Consider the following 19429-nt stretch of genomic DNA (forward strand, 5'->3'; position numbering starts at 1 on the left):
GAGAAACGGCTAGTCTAATTAGCTGAACTGCAAACACCTGTGGTTATTTAAGAAAATGACCTCACATAGGGGACGTTTTAGGATACACTGAGCACCCATCTCCTCTCTCTTGAATATTTGACCACTAGGCGGCAGGTTGTGAGCATTCCTGACGATAGTTAAATGTTTCATCCGAGCTCTCCGGGACGCGTCTGACTCACGAGGCCGATCTTCATCCTCACACCGAGCTCAGTCAGGCTCACACACTTTGATGGTTTTTATTCAATTCCCACATAAAGCTACAAAAAACATAAGACGACGCGTACGGCGTTCAATTCACAATCGGATGACGGTGGAGAAAAAAGACACACAATGAGAAACCGAGAGGAGGAAATACATCTGATCGGTTAAAGGGAATTATCTAAAAGCGCGTGACAGTTTTGAATGGTGTCTGTCCCCGAATTATAAGAAGGAATGATTTGACATTTGGGGAAATAATTTGCTCTCCTGCCGAGCATTAGACGGGGTAGATGGATACCACTCATGTCTGTACATTAATCATTAAGCTAGAGCCAGCAGAGGGTTAGCTTAGCCGAACGCTAGCTAGCATCAGCTAGTTAGCTTAGCATCAAAACTGGGGAGGGAAACCTGACTGTTAGTATAGATAGAGAGCTTCAGAGCTCACTGAGCCGGTCTCACTGTTTCACCCTGATTTCAGATTTAATGCTAAGCTAACTAGCCACTGGATCTAGCTTCATATTTAGCATATAGGCATGTGAGGTATCAATCTTTACGTCTAGTGCTTGGCAAGAAAGCAAAAAGGCTTATTTCTGGAACTATTGCATTTTGTCAAAACTGTTAATAAAATGATATTTCATATATAATTATAATACATACCAATATTATTCTGGTCACACTCATCAAGAAGAATATATTCCCTTTATTACAGTGAGCGTACAGTAAATAGTAACCATGTGTAAAAGTATAACTGCAAAGTGTTTGGACACAAATAATATAAATAATATTTAGGCATGGAATTGATCTTCTTTAAGTGTGTTGGGTATTGTTAGAGCTCTGGTTCTGAACAGTAGACCGGGGTGGATTGTGGGATACACTCCTGAATGAAGCGTATAGACAACTGCCAACACAACCCGAAGGCAATGAGTCACTTCCTTTCCCCCTAATTAAGTGTGTGAAATAAATACTGTAAGAGTGAAGAGGTGTACAGTGAAGGAAAATAAGTATTTGATGCCTGAGTCCACTGACAAAGAAATGACCGGTCTATAATTAGGATCTATCATTTTAATGGTAGCTGGGAGACGGAATAATTTTAGCAAAATCCAGAAAGTCACATCATATATACGTTATAAATGGATTTGCCTGTGATGTTTTTGAAGCAGCAAGAATGATGGCTCCCACAGACCGGTTAGATTCATAATAAAGACCACCATCCCCCCCATGGCAAGAGGTGGAAACATGATGTATTGGGAGTGTTTCTCTTCTCAGGGGACAGGACGGGCGAGGCCACGAGGCCGACGACCTCCTTCCCTCAGCCAGGTCACTGGAAACGGGTCTTCCAGCACGACGATGACCCAAAATATAGACGGCCGAGGCAACAAAGACACGTCGGACCTCTGCTGCCACCAGGTGCTGAGTCAAATACTTATTTTACACGCAAATATATATATAACTTGTGTGTGTTTTTGTCTCTTAAAATGAAAGATCGTTCATTTCTTTGCAAGCGGGCAAACTCATCATCAAAGACGTATTTCCTCCGCTGTGTATTGGCATTCGGTCTCATTGCTCCTGACACTCGTTTCTCTTTGCCGCCTTGCTGTGATTGGCCCCTCCCCCTCCTGCCCCCGAGCACGTTAGCTGATTGGTGCTCCCGTGGTAACCAGCTTGTAGTAGGCTCCCTTCAGCGCCATGAGCTGGTCGTGCGATCCCTTCTCGATCACGAAGCCCCTGGACATGACGGCGATGATGTCCGAGTTCTGCACGGTGGACAGGCGGTGGGCGATGACGATGCACGTCCGGCCCTCTCTGGCTTTGTCCAGGGCGCCCTGCACGGTCTGTCGTGGCACAACACAGGCGTGAAGCAGCGCCGCTCTCCCCCCACGCGGGAAACAATTACAGTAATTTCCCCCGCCGCGCGCCGGCTGATTGCCGTCATTAGAATGTTCCCGGGCACCGGAGCGCCGCCGAGACCTCCGGGCCCCTCGGCGTGCGTCAGCCGTTACGAGCTAGAAAAGTATGACTAGATTTGTGTCTTTATTACGCAAACAAAAAGGTAAGTTGGCATCATATTGCAGCACGGTGCCGTGGAGTCTCTTTTTGTTGCCCACGTTACATGCATCAGGTTATTTTAAAGCATGTAATATGCAATGTGATGCCAACTTTCCTCACCGTGACCAAGTCAAACCCACCAATAGAAACTCCTCGCTCTTCCAGCAGCTTAAGCCCCGCCCACTACGTCCAAACTCAACTCGTAGATTCCTGTTGTGAGAGTGCAGGGTTTTGTTTTGAGTGTGTAAGGCAACATATTCTAGTTTCATCAGCAAAACCAATAATTAATTTACTTACAAACGAGAAATTTGCTGTAAAATTTTGCGTAATAACGACTACAAATCTACCTTCATCGAAAAGCTAGCACGTCGCCTCTCAGACACAAAGAGGCTCGACTGGAGGGCTGCTACGATCTGTGCACCGCCGCTGATAATAATAGAGATGATGGATGATAATGGTGTTGATGATAATAATTAACTGCCGACCCGCCTCGCTCCGACGAATATCGAGCAGCTGCACCGTCGTGAGAAGTGTGTGTGGATTCAACACGCGGCGGCGGCCGCTGATCAGAGGGTAATGAGGCGTACCTTCTCGCTCTCCGTGTCCAGGGCGGACGTGGCCTCGTCCAGCAGCAGGATCTTGGGGTCGCGGATGATCGCCCTGGCGATGGCGATACGCTGCTTCTGACCGCGAGACAGCTGAGAGCCCTGGGCGCCGACGTTTGTGTTGTATTTCTGAGGCAGGGTGGGAAATGATCGTGAGTCATGTCAATAAATTGTGTCCACACAGCACGAAATAGTTCTTGTAACGTAATTTTGAGGGACATTTTTAGCTTCAAATGGATCCACATAAAAAAAATTGTTTGTGTTTTATCTATAAGTATTTATATCAGTATCGACTTAAAAAGTCCATTATCAGCCAATAATAAATCCATTATCAGTCAATAATAAATCCATTATCAGTCAATAATAAATCTATTGTTCGTCAATAATAAATCCATTATCAGTCAATAATAAATCCATTATCAGTCAATAATAAATCCATTATCAGTCAATAATAAATCCATTATCAGTCAATAATAAATCTATTATCAGTCAATAATAAATCTATTGTTAGTCAATAATAAATCCATTATCAGTCAATAATAAATCCATTATCAGTCAATAATAAATCCATTATCAGTCAATAATAAATCCATTATCAGTCAATAATAAATCCATTATCAGTCAATAATAAATCCATTATCAGTCAATAATAAATCTATTGTTCGTCAATAATAAATCCATTATCAGTCAATAATAAATCTATTGTTCGTCAATAATAAATCCATTATCAGTCAATAATAAATCCATTATCAGTCAATAATAAATCTATTGTTAGTCAATAATAAATCCATTATCAGTCAATAATAAATCCATTATCAGTCAATAATAAAACTCTTCTAACAGGCTTTTCGTCATTCGATAGTGAGAATAACAAGTTGATAGAACACAATTACAAATCTGAACAGTTGATCAAGGATTATTTTACTCATTCATTTTACAATGGAAAATAACTTTCTGCAGCTTTAATAAACATGAATTATCTGAGCTGTCCGACAGTTGACGTCCCAAACCTAAAATAACACATGTCACAGTCACTCACAGACTGCCGTTTGCAGTAACCGCTGTTCTCTACACACAAAGTCAACGGTACCTCCGGAAGTGACACGACGAAGTCGTGGAGCTGAGCCTTCTTGGCGGCCGAGATGACCTCATCGATGCCGATATCGCCCGAGTTGTCGCCGTACTTGATGTTCTCTTCGATGCTGCAGTCGAACAAGATGGGCTCCTGGGACACGATGCCAATCTTGGAGCGCAGGAAGGACACGTTGATCTGGGTCGAGTCGTGGCCGTCAATCAGCTGCGGGAAGCAATTGATTTTACCATTAGGAGAGAGCAATATAATAACCGCAGGACTGGGAAAACAATCCACTCAATGAACCATCATAACACCATCTCTGCCGCGACGTCTCTCTATGCAGAGGTGACGCCGACCTTTTTAAATCTCAAGCAGGGAATGAGGACCACGCGTTTCCAAACCACTTCCAATTCAATTAAGGCCATTTGAATCTTGGCCGGGATCCCTTCCTGGCACTAAGACCCCTTTCTCATCGAAAGCACAAAGTCAGCATAAATGTCTGATGGATGAAGGAGTTGAAGTGATATGAGCGCCATAAATACTTCAGTCACTGAATGTGCAGTAGTTATTCTTTGACTTTGACGAGCTTCTCCGAGTGACACTACAACTGGGCCTCGTGAGAGTGCAGCTGAAAGCAGACGACACATCTTACCCGACATCTTTTTACTATTTACAGAATATAATAACTATGAAACAATTCATGCAGCACTTTGCATCCCGTGCGCTCACCACTCGGCCCTGGTCGGGGTCGTAGAACCTCTCCAGCAGCTGCACGCTGGTGCTCTTCCCGCAGCCGCTGCTGCCCACGAAGGCGAGCGTCTGGCCCGGCTTCACCGACACGTTCAGCCCATTCAGGACCTGCATGTCGGGCCTGGTGGGGTAGGTGAACTTGCAGTCAATGAACTCGATGTGCCCTTTGAAGTTTTCCTGAAAACACAGTGGAGGGAAAGGGGGGGGAGGTAGATAACAGAACAAAGGTTAGAGGTTTATCTGTGTGTTCGGGTGCCACCTCCTCAGTTTCAGTTTTTTATTATTCTCACAATCCGTCCTCGTCTCCTCCGTCTCCACATCTCTCTTTCATGACTAGTGCAACATTAATGAGGAGAAGTAATAATACATCCGGGCAGCACTCTCTGTGTCACACGCTCGGCATAACACACGCCCTCGCACCCATTTGTCTCCCTTGTCGCTGTAGACGCTGATCAGAGGCACGCGGTCCAGCAGCGTGAAGAAACGCGCCGCCGAGATCTTGGCCTTGGCGTAGTCCGGCGTGAAGGAGGAGGCTCTGCCGAGGGCCGTGCCGCTGGTGATGATGGCCGAGATGACCCTGTGAGACAACACAATGCAACACATCAGACGCAATGTGACACACCAGACAACCCTTGTGCGCACACACGGGCGCGACACACAATTGTTTTTTTCTCCTTCCCCTGGAACGGTGACATTTTTTATTTTAAAGTCAGAATTCTTAACCCTCCTGTTACCTTTAGGGTCAATTTGACCCCATTCAATGTTTAACGTCGGTGTTTTTTGGGGTCAATTTGACCCCAGGCTGTTTTTCACTGTGTCAAACATATAAGAAATATCAACTTTTTTATATATTTAAAGGGCTATTTATGTAGTCAACAAACAAACATAAAGTACCTCACACTTAAACTTGGGAAACAATATTAATTCTAATAATTTTCTGGAGCTTATAATTGCTGGGGTCAAATGGACCCCGAGGATAAAATATGTTAGTAAATGTGAAGATAACAGACTATATATTTTCTTAAAAACATCTGGTTTGCAATATTTAGTAACAGCTGTTAGATGCATGGATTATGTGATGACCTCCCGATACAGGAGTTGAGTGGTGTAGTGGTGCAGGCTAACCAGTTAGCATCCCACTGGTTCCCTATGCAAAATGGCAAGGGGATTTTCCCATTGGTTTTTAAATTTTTTTGCAAAGATAATCTTCGCAAATGACTTTTAGAATTTTTGAAGCGTGAATGCAATCTGCAGCTAAACGCAAATCCCATGAGCGTGAGGACACGACGAGGCCGTGAAGTCTCATTGAGCTGCTTGTTTGCAACCTTCTTAAAAACAAATAAAAGCTTCAAAATTCACGAGTATTAACTGGCGGATTTTACGTCGCAGAACAAAAACTTTAAAATCTCTCCAGACCTTATTTCAGTCACCTCCAGACGAGGGAACCGGAAGTGCAAACACGCTGACTCGAGTCCTGCAGCGCTTTGTAGCAGCGACACGGTCCACCATGTTCAAAACAATACTAATCAGACAGAGAAAAGCTGTCGCCGGGAAATTGAGGACATAAATTGTAAAAAAAAGAAAAAAGAATATGCACAAACTGAGTGACGGAGCACTAGATGACGCAGCACGTCTTGTGGCCTGTCTTCATATATATATTTTTTTCTCATGCCAATCAGAGCAGACTCGACTTTTTTTTCAGGAGGGGGGCTTAAAGAGAACCTGAAGTCGGGCGTATGAGAAAAATAATGTGTTGTGTAGAGACCCAAAATACAAGTGTTCTCATTCTAATCGTGGACTGAATAGCGGTAAAGAAAAGGAAGACCTGACAGCCTTCTCCTCTCACCTGAACACCAGGCTGAAGTGGAGCCCCTCCTGTTGCACCAAGTACCCTCCGAACCTGTAGGAGGCGGAGTTTGTCAAAAAGATGACGCACTGGGAGAACCCGTAGCAGGCCCCGTACACGTGGGCCTTCTTGATGGCCGCTTCGTACGGCGCGTCCAGCTGGGCCTCGTACGCGTCCACAAACAGCCTCTCTTTGCCCAGGCCTGCGATGGTGCGGATGTTGTTCAGCGCCTCACCGGAAATCTACAAATAAAAGATACCAGATATATAAATGGCACAGTTAGAGCCCCCCAAAAAAGAGAGATAGCTGAAAAGAAGTTGTTTCAAATTAGTGTTCCACCTTTGGGGAACTTATGTGACATTTGCTAAATTTTTATCTCTCAAATCTTATCTTCCCCATCGGGATCATTGAACTTCCAATCCACGTCATTGAGATGGCGGGGGTTTACCGCATTGGAATAAATGAGATGGTTGACAGTAAATCGATCGTGAACCGTCACTGTGACATCGTGATGACGTCATCGTCTGAGGCCCGGGCGTTGCCAGCAGGCATTGAGCAGGACGGCCGTGTACCCGCCTTGAGCAGCTCAATAAAAAGCTGCTGTACGATCTGAGTGCTGCTGGAGGGCTGTGGAGCTCGTTCCTCAGTGATGAGGGAACAAACTGAAACCTGGAGGCTGAAATAAACTCAAACGTGTTGACGCCGTCACCTGCTGCCTGTAGATGCCGATAAAGCCGACGGGTGAAAATAAAGCTGTACATTGTAAACTAGAATGGGCACTCGGTAGAGCGCATACCTTCGCATATCACAAGATTGGGCATTGAATTATGAACATTTTGGCATTAGTTGCATGCCAATTGGACAAAAATGTATCGTGCTATGGTAAAAAAAGAGTTTGACCTTTCCATGACCTTGACCTTTGACCCGATTGATCCCAAAATCTAATCAAATGGTCCCCGGATAATAACCAATCATCCCACCAAATTTCATGCGATTCAAGAACATTTTGACCTTTCCATGACCTTGACCTTTGACCTGATCGATCCCAAAATCTAGTCAACTGGTCCCCGGATAATAAACAATCATCCCACCAAATTTCATGCGATTCAGTTCAATACTTTTTGAGTTCTAAATCTAATCAACTGGTCCCCGGATAATAAACAATCATCCCACCAAATTTCATGCGATTCGGTTCAATACTTTTTGAGTTCTGCGAATGATTTTGACCTGTTCATGACCTTTGACCCGATCGATCCCAAAATCTAATCAACTGGTCCCCGGATAATAAACAATCATCCCACCAAATTTCATGCGATTCGGTTCAATACTTTTTGAGTTTTGCGAATAACACGCATACAAATAAATAAATAAATACACGGCGATCAAAACATAACCTTCCGGCATTTTCAATGCGAAGGTAACAAAGCCTGACCTGTCCGGCGATCTCCATCGCCTCCTTGTCCTGCTTGGCGAAGCCCGTGAGCATCTTGGCCTGGAAGCCGCCCGACAGGGCGATGAACGGCAGGAAGCACAGGATGACCATCGTGAGCTTCCAGCTGAAGAAGAAGGACATGATGACGGCCACGCCGATGTTGGTCAGAGAGTTGACGATCATGCCGATCTGCGAGCCCGTGGCCTTCGAGGGAGACAGGGAGGGAAAGAAGGTGGCGTGACCCGATGTGAAGGCTCTTCTCAATGATTGAACCAGATTACCGGAAGGACACCAGCGCCATGTTTCTACGGTAACGGACGGATCGAACACGAGGTGGCACTGAACCCTGCACAGCGCTGCTTTCAGGTGGGATGAATGAATCCCTCTAAACCTGGGCTGTCAAACTCATGTTCACCGTGCGTCAAATCGGCATCATGGCCGCCCTCTTAAAGGGCCGGAAACACTTTATAAACTCCTCGAACATCGTGTTAAATAGCTCTCTTTGCATTTGATTATTGTTTATTTGAGTATAGAAATGTTGTACATAAGAATGTATCCATAATATTACAACATAAATCCATTTCATATAAAACCTTCAAAATAAAAGCACGGGATATTTTTCTTCAATTTCTTTAAGAAAAGGTGATCACGTGCATTTAAAGCCACCAGGGGCCACAGAAAGCGATGCGGCGGGCCTCGTGTTTGACACCTGTGCTCTAAGCCGTAACTCACTCCTTGAACTTGCGAGGCGTCGGTCGCCAGGCGGGTTGTCAGAGCTCCGGCGCTGTTCTTGTGATCATCGAACCAGCCGATCTCTTGGCCCAGCATGGCCTGGAAGCCGAGCCGCCGTAACCTGCGGGTCAGCAGCTCTCCGGACTTGGAGAACGCGTATCCCTGGAGGAAAGAAACCCCAAAACACCATCACAGTGATCGTCAACGTCACGTCAATCGAATCAGAGAATAAGAAGTCATGGATCAATTATTGGATGGACTGTATTTTTCATTCGAAGAAGCTATTCAAAATAAAAGAAAAGCTCTCTCGGGACTTTCCCTCCGACCTGAAGCGATCCGTCTCGCTGAAGCAGCCCCCGCTACTCTACCTGCAGCATCTGGGTGAAGAAAGACACCACGCCGACCACGACGAAGAACAGGCAGATGCCATCGATCTCCTTCCTCTGAAGCACGGGATCTATGATGGAGAATGTCTACACAGAGAGAGAGAGCAGAAACATGTTAATATAGACCGTCATACACAGACAGTTGGGGTAGGAAAAGGAAAAAGAGAGACCAGACAAGCATGTTGGAGTTGGTCAAAGCCCTGAATGAAGACTTGTTTTATTCATTCATATTAAGTATGAGCTCATTGTGTATTTCAGAACTCGCAATGACATCCGGAAGCTCACCGCCAGGATTTGACTGAACAGCAGGGAGTAGACGGGGTTGACCCCTCCGTTTATGGCGGCACCGACGGACCCAAACACCATGTAGGGCCACTCGGGCAGGTTGTACTTCAGGATCCGGGTGACGGGAGCGGGCTCCACTGGCTCCTCCTCGTCCTCCGGGACGGCGTTCTGAGTATTCACACACGCAAACACACGCATCAGCCGGCAGTCGCAGCCGTTTTCCCCGACGATGCAATCTGAGGATTGATGCAGCGAAACGAACACGGGGAACATTTCGAGCGGTTCGCCGCGGAGCGGCTCCGACCGCCCACACGGAAAATTGGAAATACCGAGAATTTGTCCGCCTGCGACACGGAGTAGGCTCTGGGGCCGAGCTCTCCGACCATGGGGACGGAAGACTCCGGGACCAGATTGGACAGCTGGGATCGGGAACGCTGGCGAAGAGACGCTCTGCGAGAACAGAACAACAGCGTCGAGGAGGGAAACCCGTCTCTCCGTGCACACGAATATTCAAAGGCCACAGGAGGGTGGCGTGCTGTTCTCCGCGCACACATTACTTTGCGCTCGGTGGCGTTCGAGGACCTCGAGCCTGCTCTGCTGTTTGCGGCACTTGTGATACTGTCAGCTAAATACTCCAAATGTCGAAGCAATTTCAAGAGAGCAATTAAGTCAAATGGAGGTGTCGGCCGCTGCCACGAAATGATCCGATTTAGATGCGCAGTCAGGACCGTGGAAATGGATATGACAGCTTAGACAAATACACAAATGAGTAATACCTGAAACTGGCCCGGTAGCTGCCTGCTCTGGAGAGATTCAGCCTCGCCGGCTCTTTTTCGTTGTCCGCCACTAATGCAAGACAAACAAAAGAGGGGGGGTGTCACAATCGGCCGATCCTCGTAGTTTCCACATGATGGAATATCTTTTTTTTAAGTTCGGGACTCACTCTGCCGGGCCTTCTCGTTCAGAGCCTCGTCGCCCTGGCTCTGCAGCGTGACCAGCGTGAAGTAGACGCCCTTCCTCTCCAGCAGCTCGCCGTGCTTGCCCCGCTCCACGGCGCGGCCGCGCTCGAAGCCCACGATCACGTCGGCGTTCTTGATGGTGGATAGGCGGTGGGCGATGGAGATGGTGGTGCGGCCCACGCGTACCTGTGGGGCGTAAATAACACCAAAACAACCACACATTGCTTTTTACACCCAAGTTTGGTTTCACATTGGATTTCTTTTCTCATTTCCTCATCTTGTACTTTCCTTTTTCTTTTGGTCTTATTGTGTTTGATATCCACAAATAAGAAAACGCGTATATCTGGTTTCACGGAACTTCAACTATATTATCTACACATGGGATGAGCTGAGATATACATTTCCCTCTTGAGTATGACAATGTTGCAGCAGTGCTAAATCAGTGGGTTACTCTTTCAAGTCAGGTATATCTTTAGAAACGTACTCAAAGAGGTGTGCTCAAAGAACAAATAGATGACTCTAAACTCTTTTCTTTCAGCACATAAGAGCGCTCAGACTCACTTTATCCAGAGCCTCTTGAACCAAGGCCTCGCTCTCGTTGTCGAGGGCGGAGGTTGCCATGTCCAGCAGCAGGAGGCGAGGGTTCCTGACCAGTGCTCGGGCGATGGCGATACGCTGCTTCTGGCCGCCGCTCATCTGACCTCCACCCTCTCCCACCAAGGTGTCGAATTTCTGTCCAATTTTGTTATGTTATTAAGGCAGTTAAAACTCACACTGGTCATTTGGAAATCCTGAAACCCTACGCGTCACCTGCGGCAGGTCCATGATGAAGTCGTAGGCGTTGGCCTGCTTTGTGGCGGCAATGATGTCTTCCTTTGAGACGCCGGGTCGACCGTAGCGTATGTTCTCAGAAATGGTGGTGGCAAACAGCACGGGCTCCTGCTCCACGATGCCAATCAGCGAGCGCAGCCATTGGATGTTCAGTCCTCGGATGTCATGGCCGTCCAGGGTCACCTGAGTCGGAGGGCACAGAGAGCGGCTTAGAATTGATGGATGATGCTATTAAAGTACTTTGCCTGTGGGGGGGTTTCCAACAAAGCTAAATTGTGAGTGTCGCGCATCGCCTTCATTGGGCCGTAAGAGGCTTTTTCCTCATCTATAAACTGAAAGCAATAAGAGGGTAAGGTGTTCAAAGACATCTTATTCCAGTAAAAGTGAAAAATGAGGCTGTCAGGACCCATCGGCTAAATAATGAAGCAGATTATCATGTTCTTCTATCACCGTCGGGGGACTGTTATTTTTGATTCGACGAGAATAAAGCTCCAAAAGAAGTCGTCAGCGACGGCGTGTGTCGAGGGAGTCTTCCGCTTCAGTGGTGGACAAAAAGCACCAGTGAGGAAAGCGTCATTGCCTCCGCGGTCGAACCCACCATGCCCTCTTTAGGGTCGTAGAAGCGCTGGATGAGCTGGATGGCGGTACTCTTCCCGGCTCCGCTCGGCCCGACGAAGGCTGTGGTCTCCCCTGACTTCACTGGAACGCTGAGCTGGTCCAGGATCTGATGAGAGATCACATGACGCCGCGGCAAAATATATGTTTCATGAAATCAAATTCATCCCCTCAGCTATACGTGACCAACGAGTGAGTACCTTGACTTCAGGTCTGGAGGGGTAGTGGAAGGTCACATTGTGAAACTCAATATCTCCCTTGACCTTGTCGAGCTTGTATCCAGCCTCAGATAGACAATCAATCTCCGGCTCCTGGCAGTGGGACATTTATGAAAAATGAGACGTGTCAAGCCAAAACGAGGGTTTCCTGTCGAGAAATACGGGACCTTGTGACGGTTCAAATCTTGCAAAGACGATAACACCAAGCATTCTCACTTTTTCAATGGTCTCGAAGATGATGGTGGCAGCTCCACGGCCTGCAGCAAATGCCTCCAGGCATGGGGAGGCCTGCCCCAAATTCATGGCTGCTATCAGAACACCGAAGAACACCTCGAAGGAAGATGTCAGAATGTTATCGCTCCGAAGGCTCTTTCAGTCACATGGTAATGGTGACATTCAATATCCACTATGGTCATAGTAATGCTAACAGTGTGATACCTGTAGTAGTGTTCCTGGTGAGTACTCCTCAGTGTCCACCACCAGACTGGAGCCGTACCAGAAGCCCAGACCGTAGCACAGAAAGATGATCAGCCACATGTATCCGGTGAAGAAGCCCATGATCAGACCCTTCCTGATGCCCAAGCGCTGCGCTGAGATCAGGTTCCTGTCGTACCTGGAGAGGAGAAGAGCTCATGCACTGCCGCAGAGAGAGAAAAAGTCGATTCCTCAATTTTCATCTGTTTCAAGTTTTTTTTTACCTTTGCACTTCTTTTTGCTCCCCACCGAAAGCAGCCACAGTCCTGATGGAGGAGAGGACCTCGTCGGCTATGGCTCCGGCTTTGGCGTAGGCCTGAAGCTCCAAGCCTGTTAGCCTCGCCACGAACTACAGGACAAGAGAGGTAACGTGAACTGTAGTTAAGGAAAGACAAGTCACGAGAGGGCAAGAGAGGTCAAGTCAAGAGAGATCAAGAGAGGTCAAGTCAAGAGAGGTCGAACCAAGTTAACAGGTAAAGACTAGTCTATTCGTCAAGTCGACATGTAGGCTGATGAAAGGTCTAGTCATTAAGTCCATAGAAGACATTTCAAATCAACATGTTCCAAAAAGTCGAGCCAATAAGTCAAGTCAGGGGAAGTAAAATTATCAAGTGAATACAAGTTTAGTTGAGATGTCAAGTCAACAAGTCAATAGAAGTCAAGGTAAGTTGACAAATGCTGTAGGCTTAAGACAAGTCTTATGAACAAGTAAAGACAAGTCTAGTCTACATGTCACTAGAAGTCAAGTCAACAAGTAGGCTAAAGACGGGTCTAGTCAACAAGTAAACTAAAGACAAGTCAACAAGTAGGCTAAATACAAGTCAACAAGAAGGCTAAAGACGGGTCTAGTCAACAAATAAACTTAAGAAAAGTCAAGTCAACAAGTAGGCTAAATAGTAATACAAGTCAACAAGTAGGCTAAAGACGAGTCTAGTAAACAAGTAGGCTAAAGACGGGTCTAGTCAACAAGTAGACTAAAGACAAGTCAACAAGTAGGCTAAATACAAGTCAACAAGAAGGCTAAAGACGGGTCTAGTCAACAAATAAACTTAAGAAAAGTCAAGTCAACAAGTAGGCTAAATACAAGTCAACAAGTAGACTAAAGACGGGTCTAGTCAACAAGTAGGCTGAAGACGGGTCTAGTCAACAAGTCAATGGAAGTCAAGTGAAATTAAACCGCCAGATGTCAAACCAAGAGAACTTCTCACCATCGCCATGAGACCGGCTGCCAGACCGATCAGTGGACTCGCTGCGACGATGACCAGCGTCAGCTTCCACCCTTTCACGAAGCCGATGCAGAAGCCGCACACGAAGGTGGTGAAGCGCTGCAGGAACATGGAAACTTGGTCCGCAATGGCGTCGTTGATCTTGTTGATGTCGCTGTAACAGACAGCACCACGTTGACGCTGAGACGTCAAGACCCCCCCCAAAAAATACTCCGGGACACGGAAGTCATGTGATCATCGCCCCACTCACTCTGACATGCGAGTGTTGAGCTCCCCCACCGAGGTGCAGTCGAACCAGCCGATCTCCATCCTCATCACTTTGCTGAAGTACATTTTCCTGATGACTCGTATCTGCTTGGCGGCGGCCGCCACCCACAGCGCCACCTATCGGTCGAAAAATATGTTGGTATCAGGACACTGACCTTTGACCCGCCTTTGGAGGAGAATTGTCCCGTAAAACATTTAAGGGGCACTGCATGAATATTATATGATGATGTTCAGCTTCTTTGACTTAAGGAGTACAAGCCTCAGAGCACAGCTGCGTAAGACTACTGTGGCTTTGGAGGAGTTTTTCTCGTGTTAGAGAAAATAACCCTCATGATGTGCATTATGGGAAATGTAAGATCAAGCAATTTTCACCCATAGGGACCAAAATTAGGATATCTCTGCCTCTCCTGCTTTGATTAGATCAAAATCTGTCTCTTGTAAGCCTCCTATCGTTATCAAAGTGTAATAAAATCTCTAAACTAATAAGTGTTCTATAATCCAATTGTGTTGGAAAGTCAAAGTAGTCCATATCTGAATGTAATCCTGAGATGTAATATACTAAGACATGTGAGAACAAACTGTTCACCGGGACGCTGTCGATCGATAAGAAAGGCTTGATAACTGTTTCCGAGCTGAAGATCTGGAGCCAGACCGGGGATAGGATCAAAATATGTCACGCTGAGTTAATTGGTTTTTAGATGGATGACGCGTATAAATCTCAATTTGGATCAGTCTCTTTGTGTGAACACAATAACATTCGGAGACGGACCTGAAAGTACCCGAGCAGGAACACAGCCGCTGCAATTCCAACATAATAGTAGGCAAAATTGGTCATTTCATGTTCAATGTCGAGGATCCTACAAAATATCAGAAATACAGCAAATGAATCATTCATGAGGGACGAGAAACCCACGTGCACTTCAACGCAGAGCTCACACTTCAAGCCTCCCATCTCGCCGTGTTTGAAGCCCACCTCGTGCATTTCTCACGACCCACTTACCCACATGTCCTGTTCCTCAGCGGCGTGAGCATCTCCCACGTTGAATTGTTCATTAAGCTCCAGTCCCACGGCGCCGCCGTGTAGTTCCTCTTCCACTGGATGGTGTTGTTCACGCACTCCTTCCTGGCGTCCTTCAGCTCGTTGAGCTCGATGTCGTACTCGATGAAGGTGTCGGTGAGCAGGCCGAACACCAGCAGCATGAGGGGCTGGGCCGAGCCGTGCACCACGGCGCACAGCGAGCCCACCACCATCATCAGCACGTCGTTGCGCGTGGCGAAGCGGAACTGGACGGGCGCGTGAACAACGTGAGGGGGACGGATCTCAAAGTGGACATCGGGAAAGAAAACATGCGTCACACGGCGGAGAATGAACATCGTACCAGCTGGAAGAAGCCGACCCGTATCGCAGGTAGATCTGCATCTTCCTGGTTTCTGTTTGGAGAAGAAGGTCGTCAGTTTTTATTGCAGGAGGATGTGTGCGCGTATACGTTCCCTCTACGGCCATCTTGTACTCACTTCCCATCTCCCTTAGAACTTGTTGCGGCACTGCGTGCGAGAAAAAAAAGATAAAAAGCTCGAGTGAGCTGCTAAACTTATCTCCATGGTAACACTTTGAAAATATAGGCACAAAACACACGTTTTAAAGGTGCAGTGTGTAGGAGTGTGCGCCATCTAGTGGTGGGTTTGAAGGTTGCAACAAACTGAAACTTCTCCCCAGTGCGTAGAAGTACGGCTGTAGGCGGAACATGTCGGGGTCGGTGTTTCGTTTGCAACGGTTCTCATTTTCAGAGAGTTTACACAAAAGAAAACGTACTTTTTAAATTTCATTTTCCTTCTCTGCTAATACAACCGACTAAATCCCTACGCGTCGGCCCTTTCAGGAACACATTATGCTGTGTATGCATGATGTATGATGTATTTCTGCTGTGATGGATCATCAAGTAACAATTGTTCTCTGTCCCATTTATTACCACTTTCCTTCATCAGCCCAGCAGATATTTAACCGGCCCTTTTACCACTCGCTCTGGCAGATATCCAAGATAAAGATGTGTGTGTGTGTTTGTGTGTGTGCGTGTTTGGCTCCTCCTCCCTTTGTTCCTGGAATTCACCAGTCATGACAATTTAACCTGTCAGCTATTTATTTAATTTATGATCCTGTATGGTGGCCCTGGAAGCTCAATGCACTGCAAATTAAGAGAGATTAATTAGTGACAGAAACAATCCGTAATCGAGGCCCAAGCGTCCATTAAATCTGGCAATAAATCATAATTTCTAAAGAACATGGTATTCATCATCACTTAATATGTGGTTTGTACTCGTTTTGTTCAGTGTTAACCAATTTATGATGCAGCAGCGCTGTCAAAGAAATCTAGTCAACAAGTAAAGTAAAGACAAGTATAGTCAAGTCTACAAGTAAAGACAAGTATAGTCAGGTCTACAAGTAAAGACAAGTCTACAAGTAAAGTAAAGACGAGTATAGTCAAGTCTACAAGTAAAGACAAGTCTACAAGTAAAGTAAAGATGAGTATAGTCAAGTCTACAAGTAAAGACAAGTGAAGTCTACAAGTAAAGACAAGTCTATAAATATAGACAAGTCTACAAGTAAAGTAAGGACAAGTATAGTCAAGTCTACAAGTAAAGACAAGTCTACAAGTATAGTCAAGTCTACAAGTATAGTCAAGTCTACAAGTAAAGTAAGGACAAGTATAGTCAAGTCTACAAGTAAAGTAAGGACAAGTATAGTCAAGTCTACAAGTAAAGACAAGTCTACAAGTATAGTCAAGTCTACAAGTAAAGACAAGTCTACAAGTATAGTCAAGTCTACAAGTAAAGACAAGTCTACAAGTATAGTCAAGTCTACAAGTAAAGTAAGGACAAGTATAGTCAAGTCTACAAGTAAAGACAAGTCTACAAGTATAGTCAAGTCTACAAGTATAGTCAAGTCTACAAGTAAAGACAAGTCTACAAGTAAAGTAAGGACAAGTATAGTCAAGTCTACAAGTAAAGACAAGTCTACAAGTAAAGACAAGTGAAGTCTACAAGTACAGACACGTCAATTCTACAAGTAAAGACAAGTCTATAAATATAGACAAGTCTACAAGTCCAGTCGGGAGAAGTCAAGTCAAACGTCGTAAGTATTACTTGAAGAACTTAACATCTGATCAATAACCTGTAGTTTATGAGCCCTAAAACAATAAGTCCAAGAGAACAAGTCCAACGCATACTTACTTCTTGGAGCCAGCTGGTTCTGCAGGACAGAACAGAAGAAGCATTACACTTGTTGACATCCTTAGATGTAATATAATAATATAACATAAATAATACAACAACATGTCTCCGTATTATTGTCATGTTTTCGGAGTATTTCTGGTGAACTTGTATCGTGTGTTTACCTTCATTGGAGAAGTCGTAGCTGTGGTTTTCATGTCCCAGTTTTTTTATACTTTGCAATTTCACAGATCCACTCGGCATGTTGTCTCCTCTGGGGAAAGAACAAATATGTATTGAAGAGCAGATTGCACACGTCCAAAAACAGAGAGCATTTATTTTGAAGTTTGACACTTACCTACACCTTTCCTTTCTAACAGAAATCTTAACTTCCTTGAAGTCCTCCTACTTAAGTCCCGCAGCCGGACATTCGGTGGTCGGCCGGCTGATCGTTGCGGCGGCACACTGAGTCTCTCGTCGGCGAGTCCCGCCTTCTTATTGGACGGAACTAGCCGGGCCTCGGGGTCAGAGTGTGTGTGTTTGAGGGTAAGTGTCCTGTCGGTTTGTGCTGCGTAAAAGGCCGGTGACCTCGGCAGGGCAAATACTTCACCTGCGGGACGGCTGCATCCCCACTAACAGAACGTGACTTATTTACTCACTCAGGTGATCACCGTGTTAGCCTGCAGGCAAAAAGGAAACGTGACTCCAAATTCTTCAGATGGGAATTTATTTACTTCAACTTGGGTCCAATTCAAGTTCTGTGTGTACTTGGTACACTTGGCACGTGGCACTGAGCCCCATCCCTTGAACGCCTCTCCAACATGCCATTGGCTCCTGACTAACATTTAATTGAGTAATTCTGCTTCTGGATCGTACGTTCAAGCATAAAGGTTCCCGTGTGTTGGTTTACACGCCATGTTCTCAAGATGACTCTTATGATTCGTCTTTTGCTGCTTTTTGATTTAATATCCCATCACACGCATTCGAAGCTTCCTCTCGGCCGTACATGTGAGCACCTGTTTGCTCCGGTGCAGCTGCAGCTTGACTTTCAGGTCATTGCCCTCGTCCAGCGAGACTTCCTCAACGTGTTGCACACATACTTCTGTATCCAGCGTAACCTTGAATGCAACAACAAGGGGAATGCTGGGTATTTTTAACACTGCAGAAATCTATTATTATTATTACTCACGGATGCTGCTGAAGGTTTGTTTACACCATTAGGCCTATATTTTATGTTTTTAATCATTTGAGACGATCACAAAAACAAGCCAAATTTGTTTTCATCTTTAAATCAGGGTTTTTTAATCATGTAAGAGAATTAGAAATTTAAAAAAGCATGCTTGTGATTTGTGTTGGAAGTATGACGGAGAGCCCAGCACGCGTACAGATGAAAACAACTGTATTACTCACTGGTGTTATTATACTGGCGGTCATTCACTGATGCCTTTAAGTGCCGTCGGGAAACTCCAAAGAGAAATATTATGAGCGCGTGTCCATGATGCAACGTTTCAGAAATCAGAGCACGTGAATTATTCCGAACTATAATCATATTCTTCAGTATTTTTCATCATCTGAAAAGTCCAGAATGAGGAGGATCATTTTATTATCAACATCAAACACATAGTTTTTCATTTGTTAGTGCGTTATTATTGTTGTTTTTTATTAATAAAGTAATATTATTTATTAATCTTATGCACGAGTTTTACACAAAGTCAAGCTAAAGGAAACTGCACTGACAATATTATAATAATTAACTGATTGCATACAAACAATCCAAAATAGTATGAATTGCAACTTTAAAGGTTTACATTTTATTATTGTTATTGTTACATTTACGCTGAGTGTAATTTACTTCATTTAGTTTAGCAGCGCCGTGTAAATAACAACCATCTCTTATATCTCTATAACATGTTTCCTCCTGAAACATTGAACGCAGCCCTGAAGGATGCACATGCGCACGACGTTGTAATTGCTACTTTACTACTGGAAATCAGAGCGCTTGAAGGCAGCATTTGCTCAACATTTCCAAACAGCACTACTGCCCCCTTGTGGTCGAAATGTATAGAGATATAAAAAGTCTCAGATGACCGGGGTCAGCAGCAGACACGAAGGGCGCGAGGGAAACGATGATTATTTTACTTCAAGGCCTTTATCGACAATTTAACAGATTACAAACTACACCGACATAAAACTAAGTCATTAATAAGTAAAGAGTAAATTGCCTGTACTTTCGTGTACAGGTTACAATGCGCATGC

General features: G+C 45.3%; 1 protein-coding gene across 2 annotated transcripts; it reads right to left on the reverse strand.

The window, feature by feature from the left end:
- Positions 1–243: 243 nt before the first annotated feature.
- On the reverse strand, positions 244–18341 carry abcb11b (ATP-binding cassette, sub-family B (MDR/TAP), member 11b). Of its 2 annotated transcripts, none has more exons than XM_056431195.1 (29): positions 17532–18341; positions 17359–17447; positions 17195–17213; positions 15482–15511; positions 15346–15397; positions 14967–15250; positions 14736–14823; positions 13950–14083; positions 13682–13853; positions 12698–12822; positions 12438–12612; positions 12216–12329; positions 11982–12092; positions 11765–11890; positions 11146–11349; positions 10897–11067; positions 10320–10521; positions 10153–10222; positions 9706–9826; positions 9377–9544; positions 9074–9178; positions 8706–8867; positions 7974–8177; positions 6542–6783; positions 5116–5272; positions 4675–4872; positions 3961–4167; positions 2853–2999; positions 244–2051 (listed from the first exon to the last, which is right to left on the reverse strand). In XM_056431195.1, exons 2-29 carry the CDS (start codon positions 17435–17437, stop codon positions 1851–1853), a joined length of 4068 nt encoding a protein of 1355 aa, XP_056287170.1. In that variant the 5' UTR covers positions 17438–17447; positions 17532–18341; the 3' UTR covers positions 244–1850. The 2 variants fall into 2 exon arrangements, with proteins under 2 accessions (XP_056287170.1, XP_056287171.1); XM_056431196.1 differs by lacking the exon at positions 17532–18341 and adding an exon at positions 15603–15698 and having other exon boundaries at positions 17359–17396.
- Positions 18342–19429: the final 1088 nt, after the last annotated feature.

The sequence above is a fragment of the Pseudoliparis swirei genome, chromosome 14 (genome assembly GCF_029220125.1).
Source record: "Pseudoliparis swirei isolate HS2019 ecotype Mariana Trench chromosome 14, NWPU_hadal_v1, whole genome shotgun sequence".
Taxonomy (NCBI): Eukaryota; Metazoa; Chordata; class Actinopteri; order Perciformes; family Liparidae; genus Pseudoliparis; species Pseudoliparis swirei.

Bases quoted from the DNA above. Each gene is read 5' to 3' on its own strand.
- abcb11b (XM_056431195.1), bottom strand. From the start codon at position 17,437: ATGCCGAGTGGATCTGTGAAATTGCAAAGTATAAAAAAACTGGGACAT. The intron at 13,854-13,949 runs GTGAGTGGGGCG...TGTCTGTTACAG, and splicing joins CTCAACACTCGCATGTCAGA to CGACATCAACAAGATCAACG. The intron at 8,178-8,705 runs GTGAGTTACGGC...TCTCCCTCGAAG, and splicing joins ACGCCTCGCAAGTTCAAGGA to GCCACGGGCTCGCAGATCGG.